This window comes from Muscardinus avellanarius (genome assembly GCF_963383645.1).
Source record: "Muscardinus avellanarius genome assembly, chromosome: 14".
Lineage (NCBI taxonomy): Eukaryota > Metazoa > Chordata > Mammalia > Rodentia > Gliridae > Muscardinus > Muscardinus avellanarius.
The window spans coordinates 74,822,360-74,840,904 of NC_137800.1; the positions used below are offsets into that span (position 1 = coordinate 74,822,360).

At 42.7% G+C, this 18,545-nt stretch overlaps 1 protein-coding gene across 3 annotated transcripts in view; it reads left to right on the forward strand.

The window, feature by feature from the left end:
• The window catches only part of CAP2 (cyclase associated actin cytoskeleton regulatory protein 2), a gene marked incomplete at both ends in the record, with an annotated part of 136,424 nt that overhangs the window by 79,895 nt on the left and 37,984 nt on the right, over window positions 1-18,545 (forward strand). For 2 of the 3 annotated variants that reach the window (XM_080709892.1, XM_080709893.1), the window contains 3 exons: window positions 12,152-12,295; window positions 12,622-12,707; window positions 16,970-17,075. The exons of the other annotated variant lie outside the window; for it this stretch is intronic. In XM_080709892.1, the coding sequence (XP_080566018.1) occupies window positions 12,152-12,295; window positions 12,622-12,707; window positions 16,970-17,075 (336 nt within the window). The remainder of the gene's footprint in view (window positions 1-12,151; window positions 12,296-12,621; window positions 12,708-16,969; window positions 17,076-18,545) is intronic. 3 annotated transcript variants of the gene reach the window in all.

Here is an 18,545-nt window from a genome sequence, read left to right on the forward strand (position 1 = left end):
CTGTAGTTAGCCAGTACTCCCATGCATACCCAAGAAAGATGAGTTTTCTCTGACTGGACTCTTTATTCTCTTTGTGTACTGCCAGTGAAAGTCAAAACAGCTCTGGTGAAAACGGTAAATGTCAGCTGGGCCTGGTGCCGCACGCTTGTAATCCCAGCATTTGGGAGGCTGAGACAGGAGGATCATGAGTTTGCAGACAGCTTCAGCTACTTAGTGAGGTCCTCTGCAACTTAGTGAGGCCCTGTTTCAAAATAAAGAATAAAGAATAGGGCTGGGGTGTAGCTCAGAGGTAAAATGCCCCTGGGTTCCAAACCCAGTCCCAGAAAAAATAAATTAAAAAAAGTAAACATCAACCTGTGGGAGTGGCTAATGTTAAAGGGTTGCTGTTGACATTGTTGTTTTGCTTTGTTCTGTGTTTAATGTTGTTGATAAAGCTTCAGGACATGAGATAATATAAGAACACAAACTATTGTGAGTCACAGTGTTAAACACTTACGTTCTTATTAAACTTGCTATTTATTTATTTATTTATTTATTTATTTATTTATTTATTTATTTTGGGTCTGGGGATGGAACCCAGGAGCATTTGACCTCCGAGCTACACCCCCTGCCCTATTTTTTTATTCTTTATTTTGAAACAGGGTCTCAGTAAGTTGCGGAAGGCCTCACTAAGTAGCTGAGGCTGGCCGTGAACCGCGATCCTCTGATCTCAGCCTCCCGAATGCTGGGATTACAAGCGTGCGCCACCACGCCCGGCTTTGAACTTGCCTTTTTATATCACATACCTGCTCATCCAAAAAGTGTTAAACATTGAGAGCTTAGAGGAAATTGTGGTCCACGGCATGTCAATAGAATTGTGATTTTTTTTTTTTTTGTTTGTTTTTGGTTTGGGTACTGGGGATTGAACCCACAGACATTCTACCTCCGAGCTCTACTCCTAGTTTTCTGTCTTTTCTGTCTGTCTGTCTGTCTGTCTGTTAAACAGGGTCTGGTTAAGTTGCTAAGGGTCTCTTTAAGCCGCTGAGGCTACCCCCCAATCCCTAATCCTCCTATCTCAGCCTTCTAAGGACTGAGATTCCGGGCATAGCCCACCATGTCCAGCTATACCCATGTTCTTGTTCTGATGAATACATTGTCGATTTTAGGCTGAGCATCAAACCTAGAAATGAGGAAAGGCTGGGCTCACCCCTGTGAACGGTGACAAAAACATTCCCAACAAGGGAATGTCTCACTGCTCGCCGGGTCGATGGCCCCGAGTCCTGGGTAAGTCTTTGAAATGATTCCGCCAGATTAAACTATGTTGACAGCATCGGCCGAGGTGATTATCTAAAGTGCAAGAAAATGTCTTCGGAGTAGGCTCTTTAGTCTACGATGTGCGGGACACTTTTGCTGAAAACGCTTGACATTAAAAATGCTCGATTTGTAACTGAAAGTGCAAAGTCCTCCCTTCATGAGAAAAATGGAACAATTTGATGTCAAACTTTAAATGCAACCTCTGAAGTCTTACCTACACAGTTCCCTGTCTCTCTGCATTTCTAACAATCTTCAGTAAAGGTCAGTAAAAGGGCACTGTGGGGATGATCCTGGGTCCCCATGAACTTGTACATATGTTTGTATAGGTACTAGGGATAGAACCCAGGGCCATCGTGCCTCTGAGCTACTGGACTACCCCCAGGCCCCCCTCTTTTTCTTGTGGTACTGGGGTTCCTGGAAACCCTTCTACCTCCGTGCTACACTCCCAGACCTATTTTATACTTTTTATTTGGAAACAGGGTCTCTTAAGCCAGGGAGGCTGGCTTCGAACCAGCGAGATCCTCCTGTCTCCGCCTCCCAAGCGCGGGGATTACAAGCGTGCGCCACCACGCCTGGCTCCTTTTTTATTTTTTGAAACAGGGTCTTGTTAAGTTACTGCGTGCTGACCTCAAACCTGCAATTCCCCTGTCTCAGCCTCCCAAGTGCTGGGATTACAGGGGTGCACCATCACACTGGACTATGAGATCACATTTCATACACAGGCCAGCTGGTGATTACTCTCTGCTACTTTACATGTCTGAAATAGTTCGGTTCATCCACAAAAACAAAAGCTATTGCTTTTGGAAAAAAAAAAAAACTGTACTGTTAAGTATGAGTCGTTGAAATATTTACATCCAAGTAGGAGTTTATACATGTGACAGGTTTCTTTCCCAGGTATCTGGACAATACAACTATCCAAAGCGGTTAATTCTCTGGAAGACCAAGTCCCCAGGTTTTACTCCTCAAAAGCGATTTTAAGGACCGTAAAACCTTTGGGATTCTGGAATGTTTTAAAGAGCATTTATCAACCCTAAGGTAAGGTGACTATGTGAGCGTACTGTAGTACAGTGAGGGCAGTTCTAGGGTCCCGTACGCTTGTGCTGCTCCATACGGATTGTCTGGGAGTTTTTTTGTTTTTTTTTTTTTGTTTTTTTTTTTTTTTTGGTGGTGGTACTGGGTTCCTGGAAGCCCTTCTACCTCCGGACTACACTCCCAGACCTATTTTTACATTTTTATTTGGAAACAGGGTCTCCTAAGCCAGTGCGCGTAGCTGGCTTCGAACCTGCGCGATCCTCCTGTCTCTGCCTCCCAAGCGCGGGGACTACAAGCGTGAGCCACCACGCCCGGCTCGGATTGTCTGTTTTGATCGACTTGTGCGACAGTTTTGCAAATGTTTCTGAATTTCACATTGTTGTTAATAATGTACTAGTGTTTCTGAGAGTATTTTAATGAAGCACATTCTAAAAACTGGGCAGTTGAATATTTATATATACATATATATATCTATGAAACATGCATTATATATATATGAAACATGAAGGGACACTATCCTAGGGAAATACCTAAATTGCACCAAAACAAAGGTTAACTCAATTTAACATATTTGATTAAAAAAATCTGATCCCGACTTAAAATAAGTGAAAACTCTTACTTTCACTTTTAGAGTACACCCAAACACTATGTGTGTGTGATTTTGGGGATTGAACCCAGGGACATTCTACCTCTGAGATATACCCCCAGTCCTATATTATTTTTTATTTTGACACAGGAGTTCTTTAAATTGCTGAGGCTGGCCTCAAACTTGCAATCCTCCTATCTCTGCCTTCCAAGTATGGCGATTATAGGTATGTACTACCATGCCCAGCTCAAATGTAGTATTTTTAGCAACAAACACTGGTTTTGGTTTGGATAATTTTGCTTGATAAAACCTTATTCTTTTTTATCTAAACAATTTCTAAGCCGGGAGTGGTGGTGCACGCTTGTAATCCCAGCATTTGGGAGGCTGAGACTGGAGGATCGTGGTCCTCGGACAGCCTCAGCTACTACTTACTGAGGCCCTCTGCAACTTAGTGAGACCCTGATTCAAAATAAAGAATAAAAAATAGGGCAAGGGGTGTAGCTCGGAGGTCAAATGCCCCTGGGTTCCATCCCCAAACCCGCAAAAAAAAAAAAAAAAAAAAAAAAATCTTCTCTTTTTAACAGTACTGAGAATTAAATCCAGAGTCTTTCAACTGCAAAGCAAGGGTTGTACCAGGGACATAATTCCCTATTCTTCCCTACCCATAACCCCCCCCCACACACACACACACACACACACACACTTCTTTTGGAGACCAGATCTTGCTAAGTTTCTCAGGTCAATCTTGAATTTGCAATCCTCCTGCCTCAGCCTCCTAAGGAACTGGGATTACAGTCATTTCCTGTGACTTTATTTTCTGTGACTGGAAGAAAGAGACTGTTTTTATATGTACAAATTTAACAATACCTATGTGGGATTTTTTTCTACCTTTGAAGGCATAAAGCTAGTTAATCTGCTTTAAAACTAGTCCCTGAATTAGAAAGAAATATATGTACATAGTATAAAATGTAGGAATGTGAATAAGCCAGAATATTTAATGAAAATTCTCTGTTAACACTTGAATATACTTCTTTCCATTTGTTTTCTTCGCTATACATTCACCCATACCCACCACTCGCCACCTAATGCAATCAGCAGGTATAACTTTACATGGGAACTGGAGCTGGAGCTGGAGCCCGGGAGTTGAGTATTTGCCTGGCATACATGAGGCCCTGGGTTCTAGCTGTAGCAACACACACACACACACACACACACACACACACACACACACACATGGTGGTACCTGTCTATAATCCTACTAGTTGGGAGGGTGAGGGTTGTTGGACAGGAAGATGGCAGGTTCAAAACCAGCCTCCGCAACTTAGCAAGGGTCTTAGCAATTTAGTGAGGCCCTGTTTCTAAATAAAATATAAAACATCAGTCTAGGGGTATAGCTTGGGAGTAGACTGCCTCTGAGTTCAATCCCCAGTAACAAACACACACACACACACACACACACACACACACACACACACAATAAAAACACATTATATAGGCCAAAATAATAATGACTGGAATTTGGTAACATGGTTTGCTAAGAAATATTGCTTTATCGCTGGGCGTGGTGGCTCACGCTTGTAATCCCCACGCTTGGGAAGCTGAGACAGGAGGATTGTGCAAGTTTGAAGCCAGCCTCAGCTGGCTTAAGAGACCCTGTTTCCAAATAAAATATAAAATAGGTCTGGGAGTGTAGCCCGGAGGTAGAAGGCCCCTGGGTTCCATTCCCAGTACCACCAAAAAAAAAAAAAAAGAAGAAGAAGAAAAGAAATATTGCTTTGTATGAGAGCTTTCTTAGAATTTTAAATGTAAGTAGATTCCAAACATTGAGAAGTTCAAATATTACTTTAATGCCTGATTAAATTTATTTGGGTAATGGTAATGACAAATGTCATAAAACATCCTTTCTAACATGACAGAGTTCTCACAGTATTTGCCAGAAATATATTGATGGGACTTTTTTTGTGTGTTTGCTTATTTTAATTGAACTGCTAGAATTCTACTCTTAGAATCATTCTTTATGGAGTCAATAGCTATTATTTTTAAAATAATACTTGTTTTTGAAACTACCCATCAAACTTATATCCACAGTGCTTTTTTCTCCATGCGGCAGAAATAAGAAATTTTTTTTACTTGCTTTGTGTCTGCTCATTCATTTTTCAGTGCACTTCTTAAAGTGCATTATTAATTTTATACTCAGAAAAAAATTTTCTTTAAAAATATCAGTGATTGAGCCATTTTTCTACCCAATAGAAGAACTACATGTGAACCCTGGATTCCAGAAATAACAGGCCAATTTCGTTTCCCTCAATGACACATCTTTAAGGTCAAACTCCAGGAGTTTGTTCCATCTCTTACAAAACAGCATGAGATGGAATTTGGTTTTCCTTTTTGGGTAAAGTTTCTACAAAGCTTGCTGATTAAACTCTTTATTTCATTTTCTGCAAAACAATTCAATTGCTTCTGGAGCTCAACGGAGATGTCTCTGATAATGGACTCAATTCTTCAAGTTTAAAGGGTCATAAAGACATGGAGTCCTAAAATACTCTCCAAAGTACAGTCCCATCCGGCTAGGATAGGCCTTGGAAACGTTCACTGACAACGTGCGCTTCTTTTCACCCGCTGGACCATTTCTTCTGTAAAAGCTGCAGAACCCTAGGGACAGGCAGGGAAGGTTTTGTGGTTCATCCTCATGGACTTGAAAAATTATTTTCTTCCAAGGAAACATCTTTGAATAAAAGAAACCTAAGTGAAAATTTAAAATATATATATATATATATATGTGTGTGTGTGTGTGTGTGTGTGTGTGTGTGTGTGTGTGTGTGTGTGTTTGCTTTTGTTTTTGTTTTATGGTGCTGGGGATGGAACCCAGGGGCATTCTCCTTCCTACCTACACCCCCAGCCCTATTTATTATGCTTTATTTTTGAAACAGGGTCTCACTAAGTTGTAGGCATCACCAAGTATTTAAAGCTGGCATGGAACCTCCATCCTCCTGTCTCAGCCTCCCAAGTACTGGGATTACAAGCATGTGTCACCACGCCTGGCTTTAAGCGACACCTTTGTAACACTGGATTAACTTAATCATAAAAAAGGCTTCTGGCCATGTTTCGAGACTATCTCCAAGATAGTCTATTGAAAAAAATAACCAAAAACCAAGCTGGGTGTGGTAGCACACGCTTATAATCCCAGTACTTGGGAGGCTCTGACAGAAGAATCGCAGGTTCATGGCTGGCCCCGGATACTTAGTGAGACCTTGTTTCAAAAATAAAGAATAAAAAATAGAGAGAGGGGTGTTTGCTTGGAGGTAGAATGCCCTTGGGTTCAATCCCCAGTTCCACATACACACAAAACAGACCAAAACCAGGACACCTCTTAGATTCTCTTTCTTTCGTGTAAATTCTTTTTGTAATTTTAACTCACATCACTGCAATTCAGCCTGTATTTGTTGAGCATGCCCATAGATGCTTAATGCTTCAACAGGTGGAAAAAGCAGCATACCGTGGTGCATGCCTATAATCCCAGTACTTTGAAGGATTACAGGTTCGAGGCCAGCCTCAGCAACTTAGTGAGACCTTCGGCAACTTAGCAAGACACTGCTTCAAAATAAAAAATAAGCCAGGCATGGCAGTGCATGCTTGTAATCCTAGCATTTGGGAGGCTGAAACAGGAGGATCGCAGTTCACAGATAGCCTCAGCTACTTAGTGAGGTCCTCTGCAACTCAGTGAGATCCTGTTTCAAAATAAATAATAGGCCAGGCGTGGTGGTGCATTATTGTAATCCCCCGCGCTTGGGAGGCGGAGACAGGAGGATCGCACAGATTCGAAGCCAGCCGTGCTGGTTTAAGAGACCCTGTTTCCAAATAAAAAAGTATAAAATAGGTCTGGGAGTGTACCCCAGAGGTAGTAGGGTTTCCAGGAACCCCAGTACCACCTAAATAAATAAATAATAAAAATTTAGGGCTGGGAGTGTATCTTGGAGATAGAATGCCCTGGGTTCCATCCTCAGTACCGCAAAAAAAAAAATTGTTTTTAATTTTTAAATTAAAAAATAAATAAAAAATAAACTAAGGCTGGGTATAGCTCCAGGGGATGGAATGATGGAATGACCCTGGATTCAATTCCAGTACAAGAAAGAAAGAAAGAAAGAAAGAAAGAAAGAAAGAAAGAAAGAAAGAAGAAAGAAAGAAAGAAAGAAAGGAAGGAAGGAAGGAGAGAGGGAGGGGGAGAAGAAGTGAAGGAAGAAAAAAGGAAAGAAAAAAGAAAGAAGGAAAGAAAGGAGAGAGGGAAGGAGGGAGGGAGGGAAGGGCCTCTAAATATCTCCTCCACTGTTTTTTCTGACATCTGCACAATAAGCCTTGATGGAAATCACACTCTTCTCTCTAGTATTCTCTCCTCTTTTTAAGTCCAGCTGTGAAAGTTCAGGATGAACTGGAGAAGATAAGCCTACTATAAAGTACAGGAGAAATCTATTGGCACAAAATAAAAGCCGTACTGTTTATTAGCGTGCAAATAGTTTTTGTACATCATTCTCTTGGCATTACTTTCTTTTTTGTTGTTTTAATGATGACAGTTCTTCATGCAATTGCCAAGCTAAGGCAAAAAAAAACAAAAAACCCTGTATCTTTCTGATGCCTTCATCAGATAACCAGTTCAAGATATCTTCCAGAATACTGTGCCTCCTCTGACTTTAGAGCTCGTTCATGGGAGGTTGGAGATAAACAAAGATGGCCTTCATAAATCTAACATTGCAAACACGCAGTTTCTGGTTCTTTTCCCCATGAAGCAATGGGCCAGATATCACCAACAATTCAGATATTCTGGCCTTTCTCAAAAATATCGCTGTATCAAATTTATAGTAGTTTAGCAAACTGTTTGGAGACACAAAGGATGCTCTTTAGTAGCTCTGCCGGGATTGAAAATCAGGGGCCTTCTGTAGAAACAAGGGCCACCTCCTTGATCACACATGGAAACTGGGATGTAGGACAATCCCTAGAAGAAGGCAGCGTTTGCTTTCTACAGAGCACGATTCCAGGGAGAATATTTGCAACTGACTTGTGACCGCCATTAGCAAGCCAACATGGAACACTTGTGTTTGAGGGCAGGGTTTTGAGGGGTTCGTGCTTGTTTTATTATTGATGGTCAGGAAGGGAAGGAGTTGAGGGGATTGGCTTTCTTTTACTGTGCTGCCACTAGACTCCTTTGTTATTTGCTTGGGCTGCCATGAGAGGGGACCATATGGTTTAGATGAACAACAGCGCTGAATGTTTCCACTGTTGGGGAGATGGGCAGTCTGCAAGTCAGGTGTTAGCAGGGTTGGTTTCTTCTAAAGACTTCCCCCTTGGCCCGCAGGAGGCTATATTCTTCCTGTGTCCTCCCATCACCCCCACCCACCAGGGGAAGCCATCTCCAAATTTCTTCAACTTATAAGGAAGGATGCCAGTTATGTTGGATTAAAGCCCACCCTCATTTTAATTTATTCACCCCTTTAAAGATCCTGTCTCCAAATGCTGTATGATCATATTCCGAGATACTGGAAGTTAAGAGATTCAACATATGAGTACGAGGGGATGCAGTTCAGCCCAGAGCAACTGAGATCCTCTTCCAGATCATGAGACCTTTGTTCTATAATGACCAGAAGAGGAAAGAGAAGGCAGGAGGATATTCATAAATTTCCTGCCGGAACCAGCTCGCTTCCTCCAATGAACTCTTCTCTTTTTCCCCTTTCTTCAGTATGGAAGAATGTTTAAATCTTGCCACATATGCTCATGTATGCCTCATAACATATCCGTGAAGTGGGTGCCATTGTCAACCCTCTTTTGCAGAGAGGATAAGGATATCCTGAATGAGTTTACTAATTTGTGTAAAGTCCTAGAACTTAGTATACCATAGAGCAAGAACTTGAATCCAAGCAGTCTCTTCCTAGAACCTGACCTCTTCATCTTTCTAGAGCTGTTTCTCTTTCTAGAGGTGTTGAACTCAGCTCTTTCTCAAACCTGAGCTCAGCTCTTAACCTGAGCTCTTCACAGAACCTTTTCCTAGTCTTGTTGGCAGTGGCGAAACCTGTGTGTAGCCAGCTGTCTTACTCAGCACCTAGTACTTACATAGAGAATTGTCTCAATGACTTCCGGAACACCCCGGATCCAGCTAACTCCTGCCGCTGATCTTAACTTAGTAGATTGACCTCTCTGAGCTTCTGTCCACATATACCAAGGTGGAGAATTGGGTTAGATCCATGTTTTGCCAACCTTTGAACTGAGACCCATAATAAACACATTTCACTTTGCAATGCTACACACACACACACACACACACACACACACACACACACACGGAGTACTTAACTGAAACAGGTGTTTCCTAACCCTTACTACCTGTGAATGACCTCCAAGACTTTCTACTCTGTTCTAATCTATTTTCTAAACACTGTGATGGACTTAATTGGGTCTGTCAAGAGACTGAGCCAGGTGGCCCAATATAGACGCCTTGTGATCCTAAAATCAGCCTACTAGAATGTATGTTTGGAGCCTCTCTTATCTTAAATTCACAGCCATTTATTTGAAGCAAAAGACTATTATATATTAGTAGGGGCAGCAGCATTCTTTTTACCTCTGGTATGAGCTCAGTAAGTGCATCATAATAATAATCATTTCCATTTATCACACACCTCCCATGTGCTAAGAGTTCAAAACACAGTATCTCCTGCAGCCTATAGGTTGCAGAGATTGATATCTCTGATTTATGGATAAAGAAACTAAGGATCATATCATTTGCTCAAGGTAGATTCAGTGCGTAACCAGGATTAGCGGTCATTGCTCTGAAATCTCGGTTAAAGAAATTAAAGAGCTATAAGGAGCTTTTCCATTTTACTCCTGCAAACAAGATTTAGTAAAATACTGCTTAAGGCTTTTCAACTGCTCTTACAAAGCTGAAAAGTTTAGGATCTTTTCTATTGGGGGGGGGAGCACATACACAAACAACAGATAAACAACCTTGTACCTGTTCTTCAGTACCTAAAGGAAGCAGAGGATGCTACAGGTGTGGATGGCGAGATGTTTGGAGCAACCATGGTGTGATAGAGATGTATCTCTGTGATACGTCATAAGAGCTCACATAATCTTTTTGGGGGGCAGATTGGTGTTGAACTCAGGGGTCTTACCTCTGAGCTACATTCCCCTTATCATTTTTTCTTATGAAACAAGGTCTCACTAAGTTACTCAGGATCTCGCTAAGTTGTTGAGACTGTCCTGAAATAAAACCTTTGTTCCTTCTGTCTTAGCTCACCAAGTACTGGGATTATAGGCATGTATCACCATGCCCAGCTTCACATAATCTTTTGGGGTTTTTGTTTGTTTGTTTTCTGTTGGTTTTTTGTTTTGTTTTGCTTTTGGTGCTGGGGGTTGAACCCCTGGGCATTCCAACTCCAAGCTACACCCTTCAGTCTTATTTTACTTCTTGTTTTGTTTTGTTTTGTTTTGTTTTGTTTTGTTTTGTAGGCGGTACTGGGGTTCCTGGAAGCCCTTCTCTGGGCTATATTCCCAGACCTATTTTCTTTTTATTTTTGGAAACAGGGTCTCTTAAGCCAGCGAGGCTGGCTTCGAACCAGCACCATCCTCCTGTCTCAGCTTCCCAAGCGTGGGGATTACAAGTGTGCACCACCACACCCAGCCTTAATTCTTATTTTGAAGCAGAATTTTTCACTAAATTTTAGAGGGACTCGCTAAGTTCCTGAGGCTGGCTGAGAACCTGTGATCCTCCTTTCTCAGCCTCCCAAGTACTAGTATTACAAAGCATGTGCCACCATGCCCGGCTTGCTTCACGTAATCTTGAGAGCCAATTTTTAATATAACTAGAAAGGTCAGTAGTTAAATGAATCATAAGTGAGCATGACCAGTAGTCATAGGCTTCGTGGAGTGGCAACTATGTGGAAAGCCAAACCTGACTGAGGTCACCAGAAATATAATCAGCTACTGCATTTTCTTAAAAGGATCCTCAGTGAGGGATGTCCTCATTTTCACGTGGATTGTGGTAACTGTAGGCAAAGCTGGGTTCTCGCCCACATTCCTTCCCACAGGAATAGGAAGACATCCTTTGAATAACCTCTTCCTCACCCTGACTCTGCACCTGTGTTGTTGCAGCAGGCAATCGGTGTATTCCATTGAAAACAGAGCAGATACGTTCCACCTCCATGCCTTCCTTGTGATTTTCTTCAGAGCAGGAGCAAACATCTTGTTGCTGGGTTTCTCCATGTGTCAAATACAGCATCAATAATGCTAAAAAATATCTGCCATTTTCATAATCCAGAGCATAAAAATACAGTATAGTTGTTCCCCGGTATCTGAGGGAGGTTGGTTCCAGGACCTCCCACAGACACCTAAATCCTCAGATGTTCAAGTCCCTTATATAAAATGGCATAATATTTGCATATAACCTACACACATCTTCCCATACACTTTGTTTATTGTGATACTGGGGATGGAGCCCAGGGGCATTCTACCTCTGAGCAACACCCCCAGCCCTATTTTTTATTCTTTATTTTAAAACAGGGTCTCACTGTGCCAGGCGTGGTGGCGCGCGCTTGTAATCCCCACGCTTGGGAGGCAGAGACAGGAGGATCGCGCAGGTTTGAAGCCAGCCGCGCACGCTGGCTTAGGAGACCCTGTTTCCAGATTTTAAAAAAATGTAAAAATAGGTCTGGGAGTGTAGCCCGGAGGTAGAAGGACTTCCAGGAAACCCAGTACCACCAAAAAAAAAAAAAAAAAAAAAAAAAACAGGGTCTCACTAAGTTACACAGGGCCTCACTAAATAGCTGAGGCTGGCTGGAAACCATGATCCTCCTGTATCAGCCTCCCAAATGCTGGAATTACAAGTGTGCGCCACCGCTCCTGGCTTTCCCATGCACTTTAATTCATCATCTCCGGAATACTTATAATATCTAGCCCAGCATGAATGCTATGGACATAGTTGCTATCGTTGTACTCTTTAGGGAATGATGATAAGAAAGAGGATGCCATTTTTTTTTTCAAATAGTTTCAATCTACAGTTGGTTTGAATGCACAGATGTGGGTACAGAGGGCTGACGGTATTACTATCGTGAAGAAAAACTCATTTCCTTCTGAAAGTGGCCAGATGTTTCTTTTAGACCACTGGACAAATGACGAGTCCTGAGCACACCTGCTGAGGCCAGCATGGATGGAAGCTGTGTGCTTCTGTCCACGGTGACTGTTACCTGTGTTTGTTTACAGAACGAGGTGGCGGCACTTCTGAAACCCATATCGGAGAAGATTCAGGAAATCCAGACTTTCCGAGAGAGAAACCGGGGGAGTACCATGTTTAACCATCTGTCAGCTGTCAGCGAAAGCATCCCTGCTTTGGGGTGGATAGCTGTGGTGAGTCCGGCCGGGGTGCCGCCCCTTCACCTGGTCACATCTTTGGAGTGTTGAGGACACCTCGTAGCCACCTTCGCACTTCTTTGTGCAGTCTTAATACATGGAGGATGATTCCTTCCAGGCTGAAGGCATCAGCAATTTCTTTCCCTGTTTCAAGTTTAATACTTGCTCTCCCAAGATGAGAAGCATCTCCACAGCCTCTACAGAGCACAGCTCGCCTCTAGCTTTCAACCATATCGCTAGTGCTTTTCTTCTCCCTCAAGGCATTTCTTTCTTATTCTATTTTATTTGCCTTCTATGCTTGGGTGATGGTCCTGTCTTCTCAGTCTCCCAAACCTGGTCCTTATGTCAAAGAGATGAACGACGCGGCCACCTTTTACACTAACAGGGTCTTGAAGGACTACAAACACAGGTACGTACCTTCTGTTTCTGACGGGGTTTTCAATTGATCCCTTGTTAGACATTTGTTTCTAAAACTTAATACAGTTAATTATTGATCCCTTTTCAAAGTTCTTCCTAGAGTAAACAACAGAGAAAAATCTCATGTTCGCAAGGAAGGCCAAGTGGAAGGTGGAATCAATTATGCAGATAATTGTTTTAGAAAGTAGGCCCATGCCGGGCATGGTGGCACACACTTGTAATCCCTGCACTTGGGAGGCAGAGACGGGAGGATCACGCAGGTTCGAAGCCAGCCGCGCTGGCTTAAGAGACCCTGTTTCCAAAGGGAGAAAAAAAAAGTATAAAATTGGTCTGGGAGTGTAGCCTGGAGTTAGAAGGGTTTCTAGAAACCCCAGTACCACCAAAAAAAAAAAAAAAAAAGTCAGCCTTGGTTCTCTTTTTTTTTTTTGGTGGTACTGGGGTTCCTGGAAGCCCTTCTACCTCTGAGCTACACTCCCAGACCTATTTTTACATTTTTATTTGGAAACAGGGTCTCCTAAGCCAGTGCGCGCGGCTGGCTTCGAACCTGCGCGATCCTCCTGTCTCTGCCTCCCAAGCGCGGGGATTACAAGCGTGCGCCACCACGCCCGGCAGCCTTGGTTCTCTTTTAATGACTTAGCTGTCCCCATGTGAACGCATGTTACTACATTATGCGTTCCCATAATAATGAGAGAGCTTTGAGATGGACCGGCCGTATATAGTCACAAAACTTTTACATTGATCAAAGTAGAGTTTGTGGGTGGGCTGAGAGAAGAAAAGAGGAGTCCAGAAATGAAGCTAAGGTAAAATGAGACCAGACGCCAGGCCATGAGAGCGGGAAACCAGATGTAGTTAAAATGAAATATGGTAGCTATATGGTAGCTGCACGTATTGGCACTACCGTATTTATCTGTAACCCCAGTAGTTGGGAGGCTCAGACAGAAGGACCACAGGCTCAAAGCTAGCCTCAGCAACTTAGACCCTATTTCCAAATAAATAAAATAGGGCTGGGAGTGTGGCTTGGAGATAGAATGCCCCTGGGTTCAATCTTTAGTCCAAAATAAAAGAAGAAAAATAAATACATACATGCATACATACATACATACATACATACATACATACTGTTGGGTGGACAGAGAGACATCTGTGAGAACAGCAGCTGTTTGAAGGCAGTTGGACGTAGAGGTGGGTTCGAACCAAGGGACTTCATCTGGAAAACCAGTATTAAAGGTCCTTGCATTCTACAGCCCAAGAATAGATCCTAGGGAGACTTGAGCTAGGGTTAGACTGGAAAGTGGGATCAAATGGAGACATGCCAGAGCTGAAGAAACATCCCTGGGCCTGTCTCCTAAACTATTTCAGGAGTATCATGAGATCCATCACCTGCTGTTAAGGTCATGCTCTGCCCTGTAAACAGCTCTGAATGTGCTGTGGCTGGTGCCTAGCAACTAAAGGAATAGCTGGGGCAAAAATAAGGGCAGCAGTGACCCACCCTCCCTTGGCGTTGGGGTCCAGGTGGATCCCCACCTGAACCCTCGGGTGCTAACCCCAAAGAGGAGCTGCGCCTGGCAAATGTAAGAGCTCCTGAGGACATCTCATCGGTGACCCAGCCTGTTCTCACGGAAGCAGATTTGAAGACCTGAATTACCCGGGAATTTTCAACCCAGTTCACCTTTTCATTTTAGCAACACAGATCTGAAACTAAGAACCAGAAGAAAAGGACCCACAACAACCTAAAAAAAGTTTTAAGTGGAATATAGAAAAATGGATATGATGCATAAGTAAATACCTACCATAGTTCCAAGTTATGGACCCATAGGATACATACTCAAAACGTGCATTACTCTTTTATAGGTTGGTGGTTGTTGTTGTTTTAATAAAGATCGAGTGGATAGGAAACAGTATTTACAAAATATATATGAAGTGTAAGAATTGCCGAGCAAAAAATACCTATGTTTCCCCCACCAGTTTTAATGAAGAGCTACAGATATTATTCACTATATGGAACAGCAGCAACCTACAATTTCACTCCTAGATATATATTCAAAGAAAATGAGCCACACACACACACACCTGTAATCCCAGTACTTGAGAAACTGAGATAGGAGGATCCCAGGTTCAAGGCCAGCCTCGGCAACTTAATGAGACTGTTTTAAAATAAGAAATAAAAAGAGTTGTATGTAGGGTGTGACTCAAAGGTAGAATGCCACTGAGCTAAATCCCCACTACAAAAAAAAAAGAAAGAAAGAAAGAAAGAAAGAAAGAAAGAAAGAAAGAAAGGAAGAAAGAAACCCTTCTTCAAGTCCAAATAATTCTGCAATGGTTAAAAGTATATCTGTACACAGATTTGGACCCCATTAGCTATTAAATTTTTTAATAAAAAGGATATTGAATATGCAACATGATATTTCTCTGAGGTCTGCACACATATATGTATGCGTGTTTTGTATGTATATACAGATGTACACATCTATATGTGTATATGTGTTTTGTGTGTGCATGCACATATACACATAATGTATGTGTATTAAATGACCATATACGTGAGTATGAGTGAACATTTATACTGCAGTGGCTTTGTGTGCCAGTCAATCATATCTGTCATACGATTGCTTTCCACAGGGAAGGCGCTGTACTAAGACCCTCAGAAAACCTTGCAGGACGAGGAAACTCATGAGAGACCGTGGGAAAGCCGTGCTTAGCCTTTGGGTTGTGACTGGAAGGAGTTAATGACCTAGGTGTACAGTGAAATTTTCGTTAGTTCAAATATCATGTTTCTATTTGCCAGCACTTCATTCAAAGTGGGAAAAAGAATATTGTGGGTGAAAATTACCAAAAACAAATGCAAATCTTTTCTCCTGTCTGTGAATTTAGTATTTCGAACAGTTCTCTCCTCTCTCCTCTCTCCTCTCTCCTCTCTCCTCTCTCCTCTCTCTCTCTCTCTCTCCTATATGTTTATCCCATTAGAAGAGGTAAGCACTAGCCAGGCATAGTAGCACAGGCTTATAATCCTAGTACTTGGGAGACTGAGACAGGAGGATCGCAGGTTTGTGGCCAGCCTCAGCAAATTAGTGAGGCTCTCTGTTACTTAGACCCTGTTTCCAAATAAAAAGTAAAAAAGGGTTGGGGCTGAGGATGTACCCAGAAGTAGAATGCCCCTGGATTCAGTTAAGAGCACAAAAAAAAAAAAAAAGAGGTAAGCATTTCACTAGCTTTGGGTTCCATAAAATAGAGATAAAAATACTGGCCATGCCTACTCATTGCCAAGACTATAAATCAGTGTAATTTGAGTGTCCCGTTAGAAGTATGGGGTGTTGCCTGTCTGTAAGAAAATATTTTCTTACAATACCAACTTCCTAGCCGAGTGTGGTGGTGCACGCTGGTAATCCCAGCATTAGCAAGGCTGAGACAGGAGGATGGTGGTTCACAGCCAGCGTCAGCTACTTAGGGAAGCCTTTTGCTACTCAGTGAGACGCTGTTTCAAAATAAAGAATAAAGAATAAAAAATAAGACTGAAGGGGTAGCTCGGAGGTGCACCCTCAGCCCCTGGGTTCCATCCCCACTACCACACACACCAAAAAAAAAAAAAAAGCCAACTTCCTTGTTAGTCATAATAACTAAAATTCTCCAATCAGTTATATTTTTTCTTGGTACGAGAGATTGAACCCAGGGGCCTTCTACCTCTGCGCTGCACTCCTAGCCCTATTTTATTTTCTTTATTTTGAAACAGGGTCTTGCTAAATTCCTGAGGGCCTCACTAAATTGCCGAGGTTGGCCTTGAACCTGCAATCTTCGTGTCCGCTTCCCAAGTACTGGGATTACTGGCACACGCTGGCTCTAATCAGTTATACTTTTAGCCAGATAATTCAGATGAATGATTAGAAAATACTTTTTTCATCCCAAGAGCACAGTATTCTTTATCTGCATCTAAAGCACTATAGAAAGAGATGGCCTCTGCTCTCCAGCCTCTCACAGAGGAGGCAGGAAGACAGGAGGCCCGAGTCCACTCTGTTGGGTGGGGTCAGTCCCCTCTCTGTGGTCTCTGTGTCCACGCCTGCAGATCAGGGCACAGATCATCAGCCCACCTGGCCTCAGGAAAGTCCTAGGCCACCTCCCCTTCTGGGGGTAAGGGACAGTAGTTCCAGGGTCCAGAGGGTGCTGGTTACAGGATCACCATGTTCCCCCGCCCCCCTAGCCTGTTTTGAATTTTATTTTAGATCCTAACTAGGCTCTATTCCACTCTCTTCTGTAACCAAGCGACTTGCGGCACGTGGACTGGGTGAAGTCCTACCTAAACATCTGGACTGAGCTTCAGGCATACATCAAGGAGCACCACACCACAGGCCTGGCTTGGAGCAAGACGGTAAGTACCAGGCCCTGTCCCGCCGAGGTACAAAAGACCAAGAACGTGTTCACAAAAACCTGTGTCTCCTGTGTAACCTGATCATCTCACACCTTCAACCTCACCTCGAGGAAAGACAGGAGAAGACGTACAGGAGAAACTGTCTATGGAAATAGTATTTGTCAGAGGAAAATCTTGGTACTGTGTGCATGCCATACGTGGTTGCCTTTGCTAAGAATACAACGAAACATTCTTTTAGTAAGAATACAATGAAATGGTTGGCTTTGATAAGAAACTCAACAAAACATTCTACAGCCTTTAAAAATAACATACGAGGCCAGGCGTGGTGGCGCACGCTTGTAATCCCTGCGCTTGGGAGGCTGAGACAGGAGGATCATGCAGGTTCGAAGCCAGCCGCGCTGGCTTAAGAGACCCTGTTTCCAAATAAAATATTAAATAGGTCTGGTAGTGTAGCCCAGAGGTAGAAGGCCCCTGGGTTCCATCCCCAGTACCACCAAAAAATAAAATAAAAATAACATACATGGTGTGGGATCTACCAGTCTCAGAAAATCAAGGATCTGCCGGGTGTGGTGGCCCACGCTTGTAATCCCAGCATTCGGAAGGCTGATACCAGAGGATCGCAGTTCGCGGACAGCTTTAGCTACTTAGTGAGGCCCTTTGCAATTTAGTGAGACTCTGTTTCAAGTTAAAGAATAAAAAATAGGGCAGGAAGTGTAGCTTGGAGGTCGAGTGCCCCTGGGTTCCATCCTCAGACGTGCAAAAAAAAAAAAAAAGAAAGAAAGAAAAAGAAAAAAGAAAATCAAGGATCCTAAGTTTTTTCTCTTATGTGGAAGCTAGACAGAAAATACGAAACAAAAAAGACTTCAGATAAATGAGGAGAGAGAACAGCAGAATTGTGGAAAGGGCTAGGGAAAGAAGGAAGGCAGGGAAGAGAAAAAGGAGGATTGAGAAAGCAAAGAGTGCAAATAATGTTAGGTCCGTGTATGAAGGTATCACTACCGATCTCACTTTTGCGGGATCAGAAGGAAGGTGTGTGGGGAAATACACCTAGTGCTGGGTGCACAGATGCATGTATCACATTGAAGCTCAGGATGATGCATCATTGCAATGCACCAAGAGGCATTAAAAATATGTTAGTTCGTGGAAAACGAGTTACTAGTTAATGTTAAGCGATTAAAGTCAAGTGCAAATGATTATGGTGGCTAAGATGGCGCCAGGGAGGAATAGGACGGTTTGGAAATGGGTATAATTTTGAAGAGGTAAAATGATGAAGAGAGTGTCTTTTTAAATGTCCTTTTAGTTTCTCTTTTGATGTATTTAAGTTGATTAAACAGTAGTTCTGAATTAGACAGTCCTGCCTTTGCGATAGGATGAAACCCTGGCCTGTGACTGTTCTCACTGTAGTCTCCACGTGGGACACTGATCTGGCTTCTGCCTCTTCTCCAGCTCCGGCTCTAACATCTCCCCTTC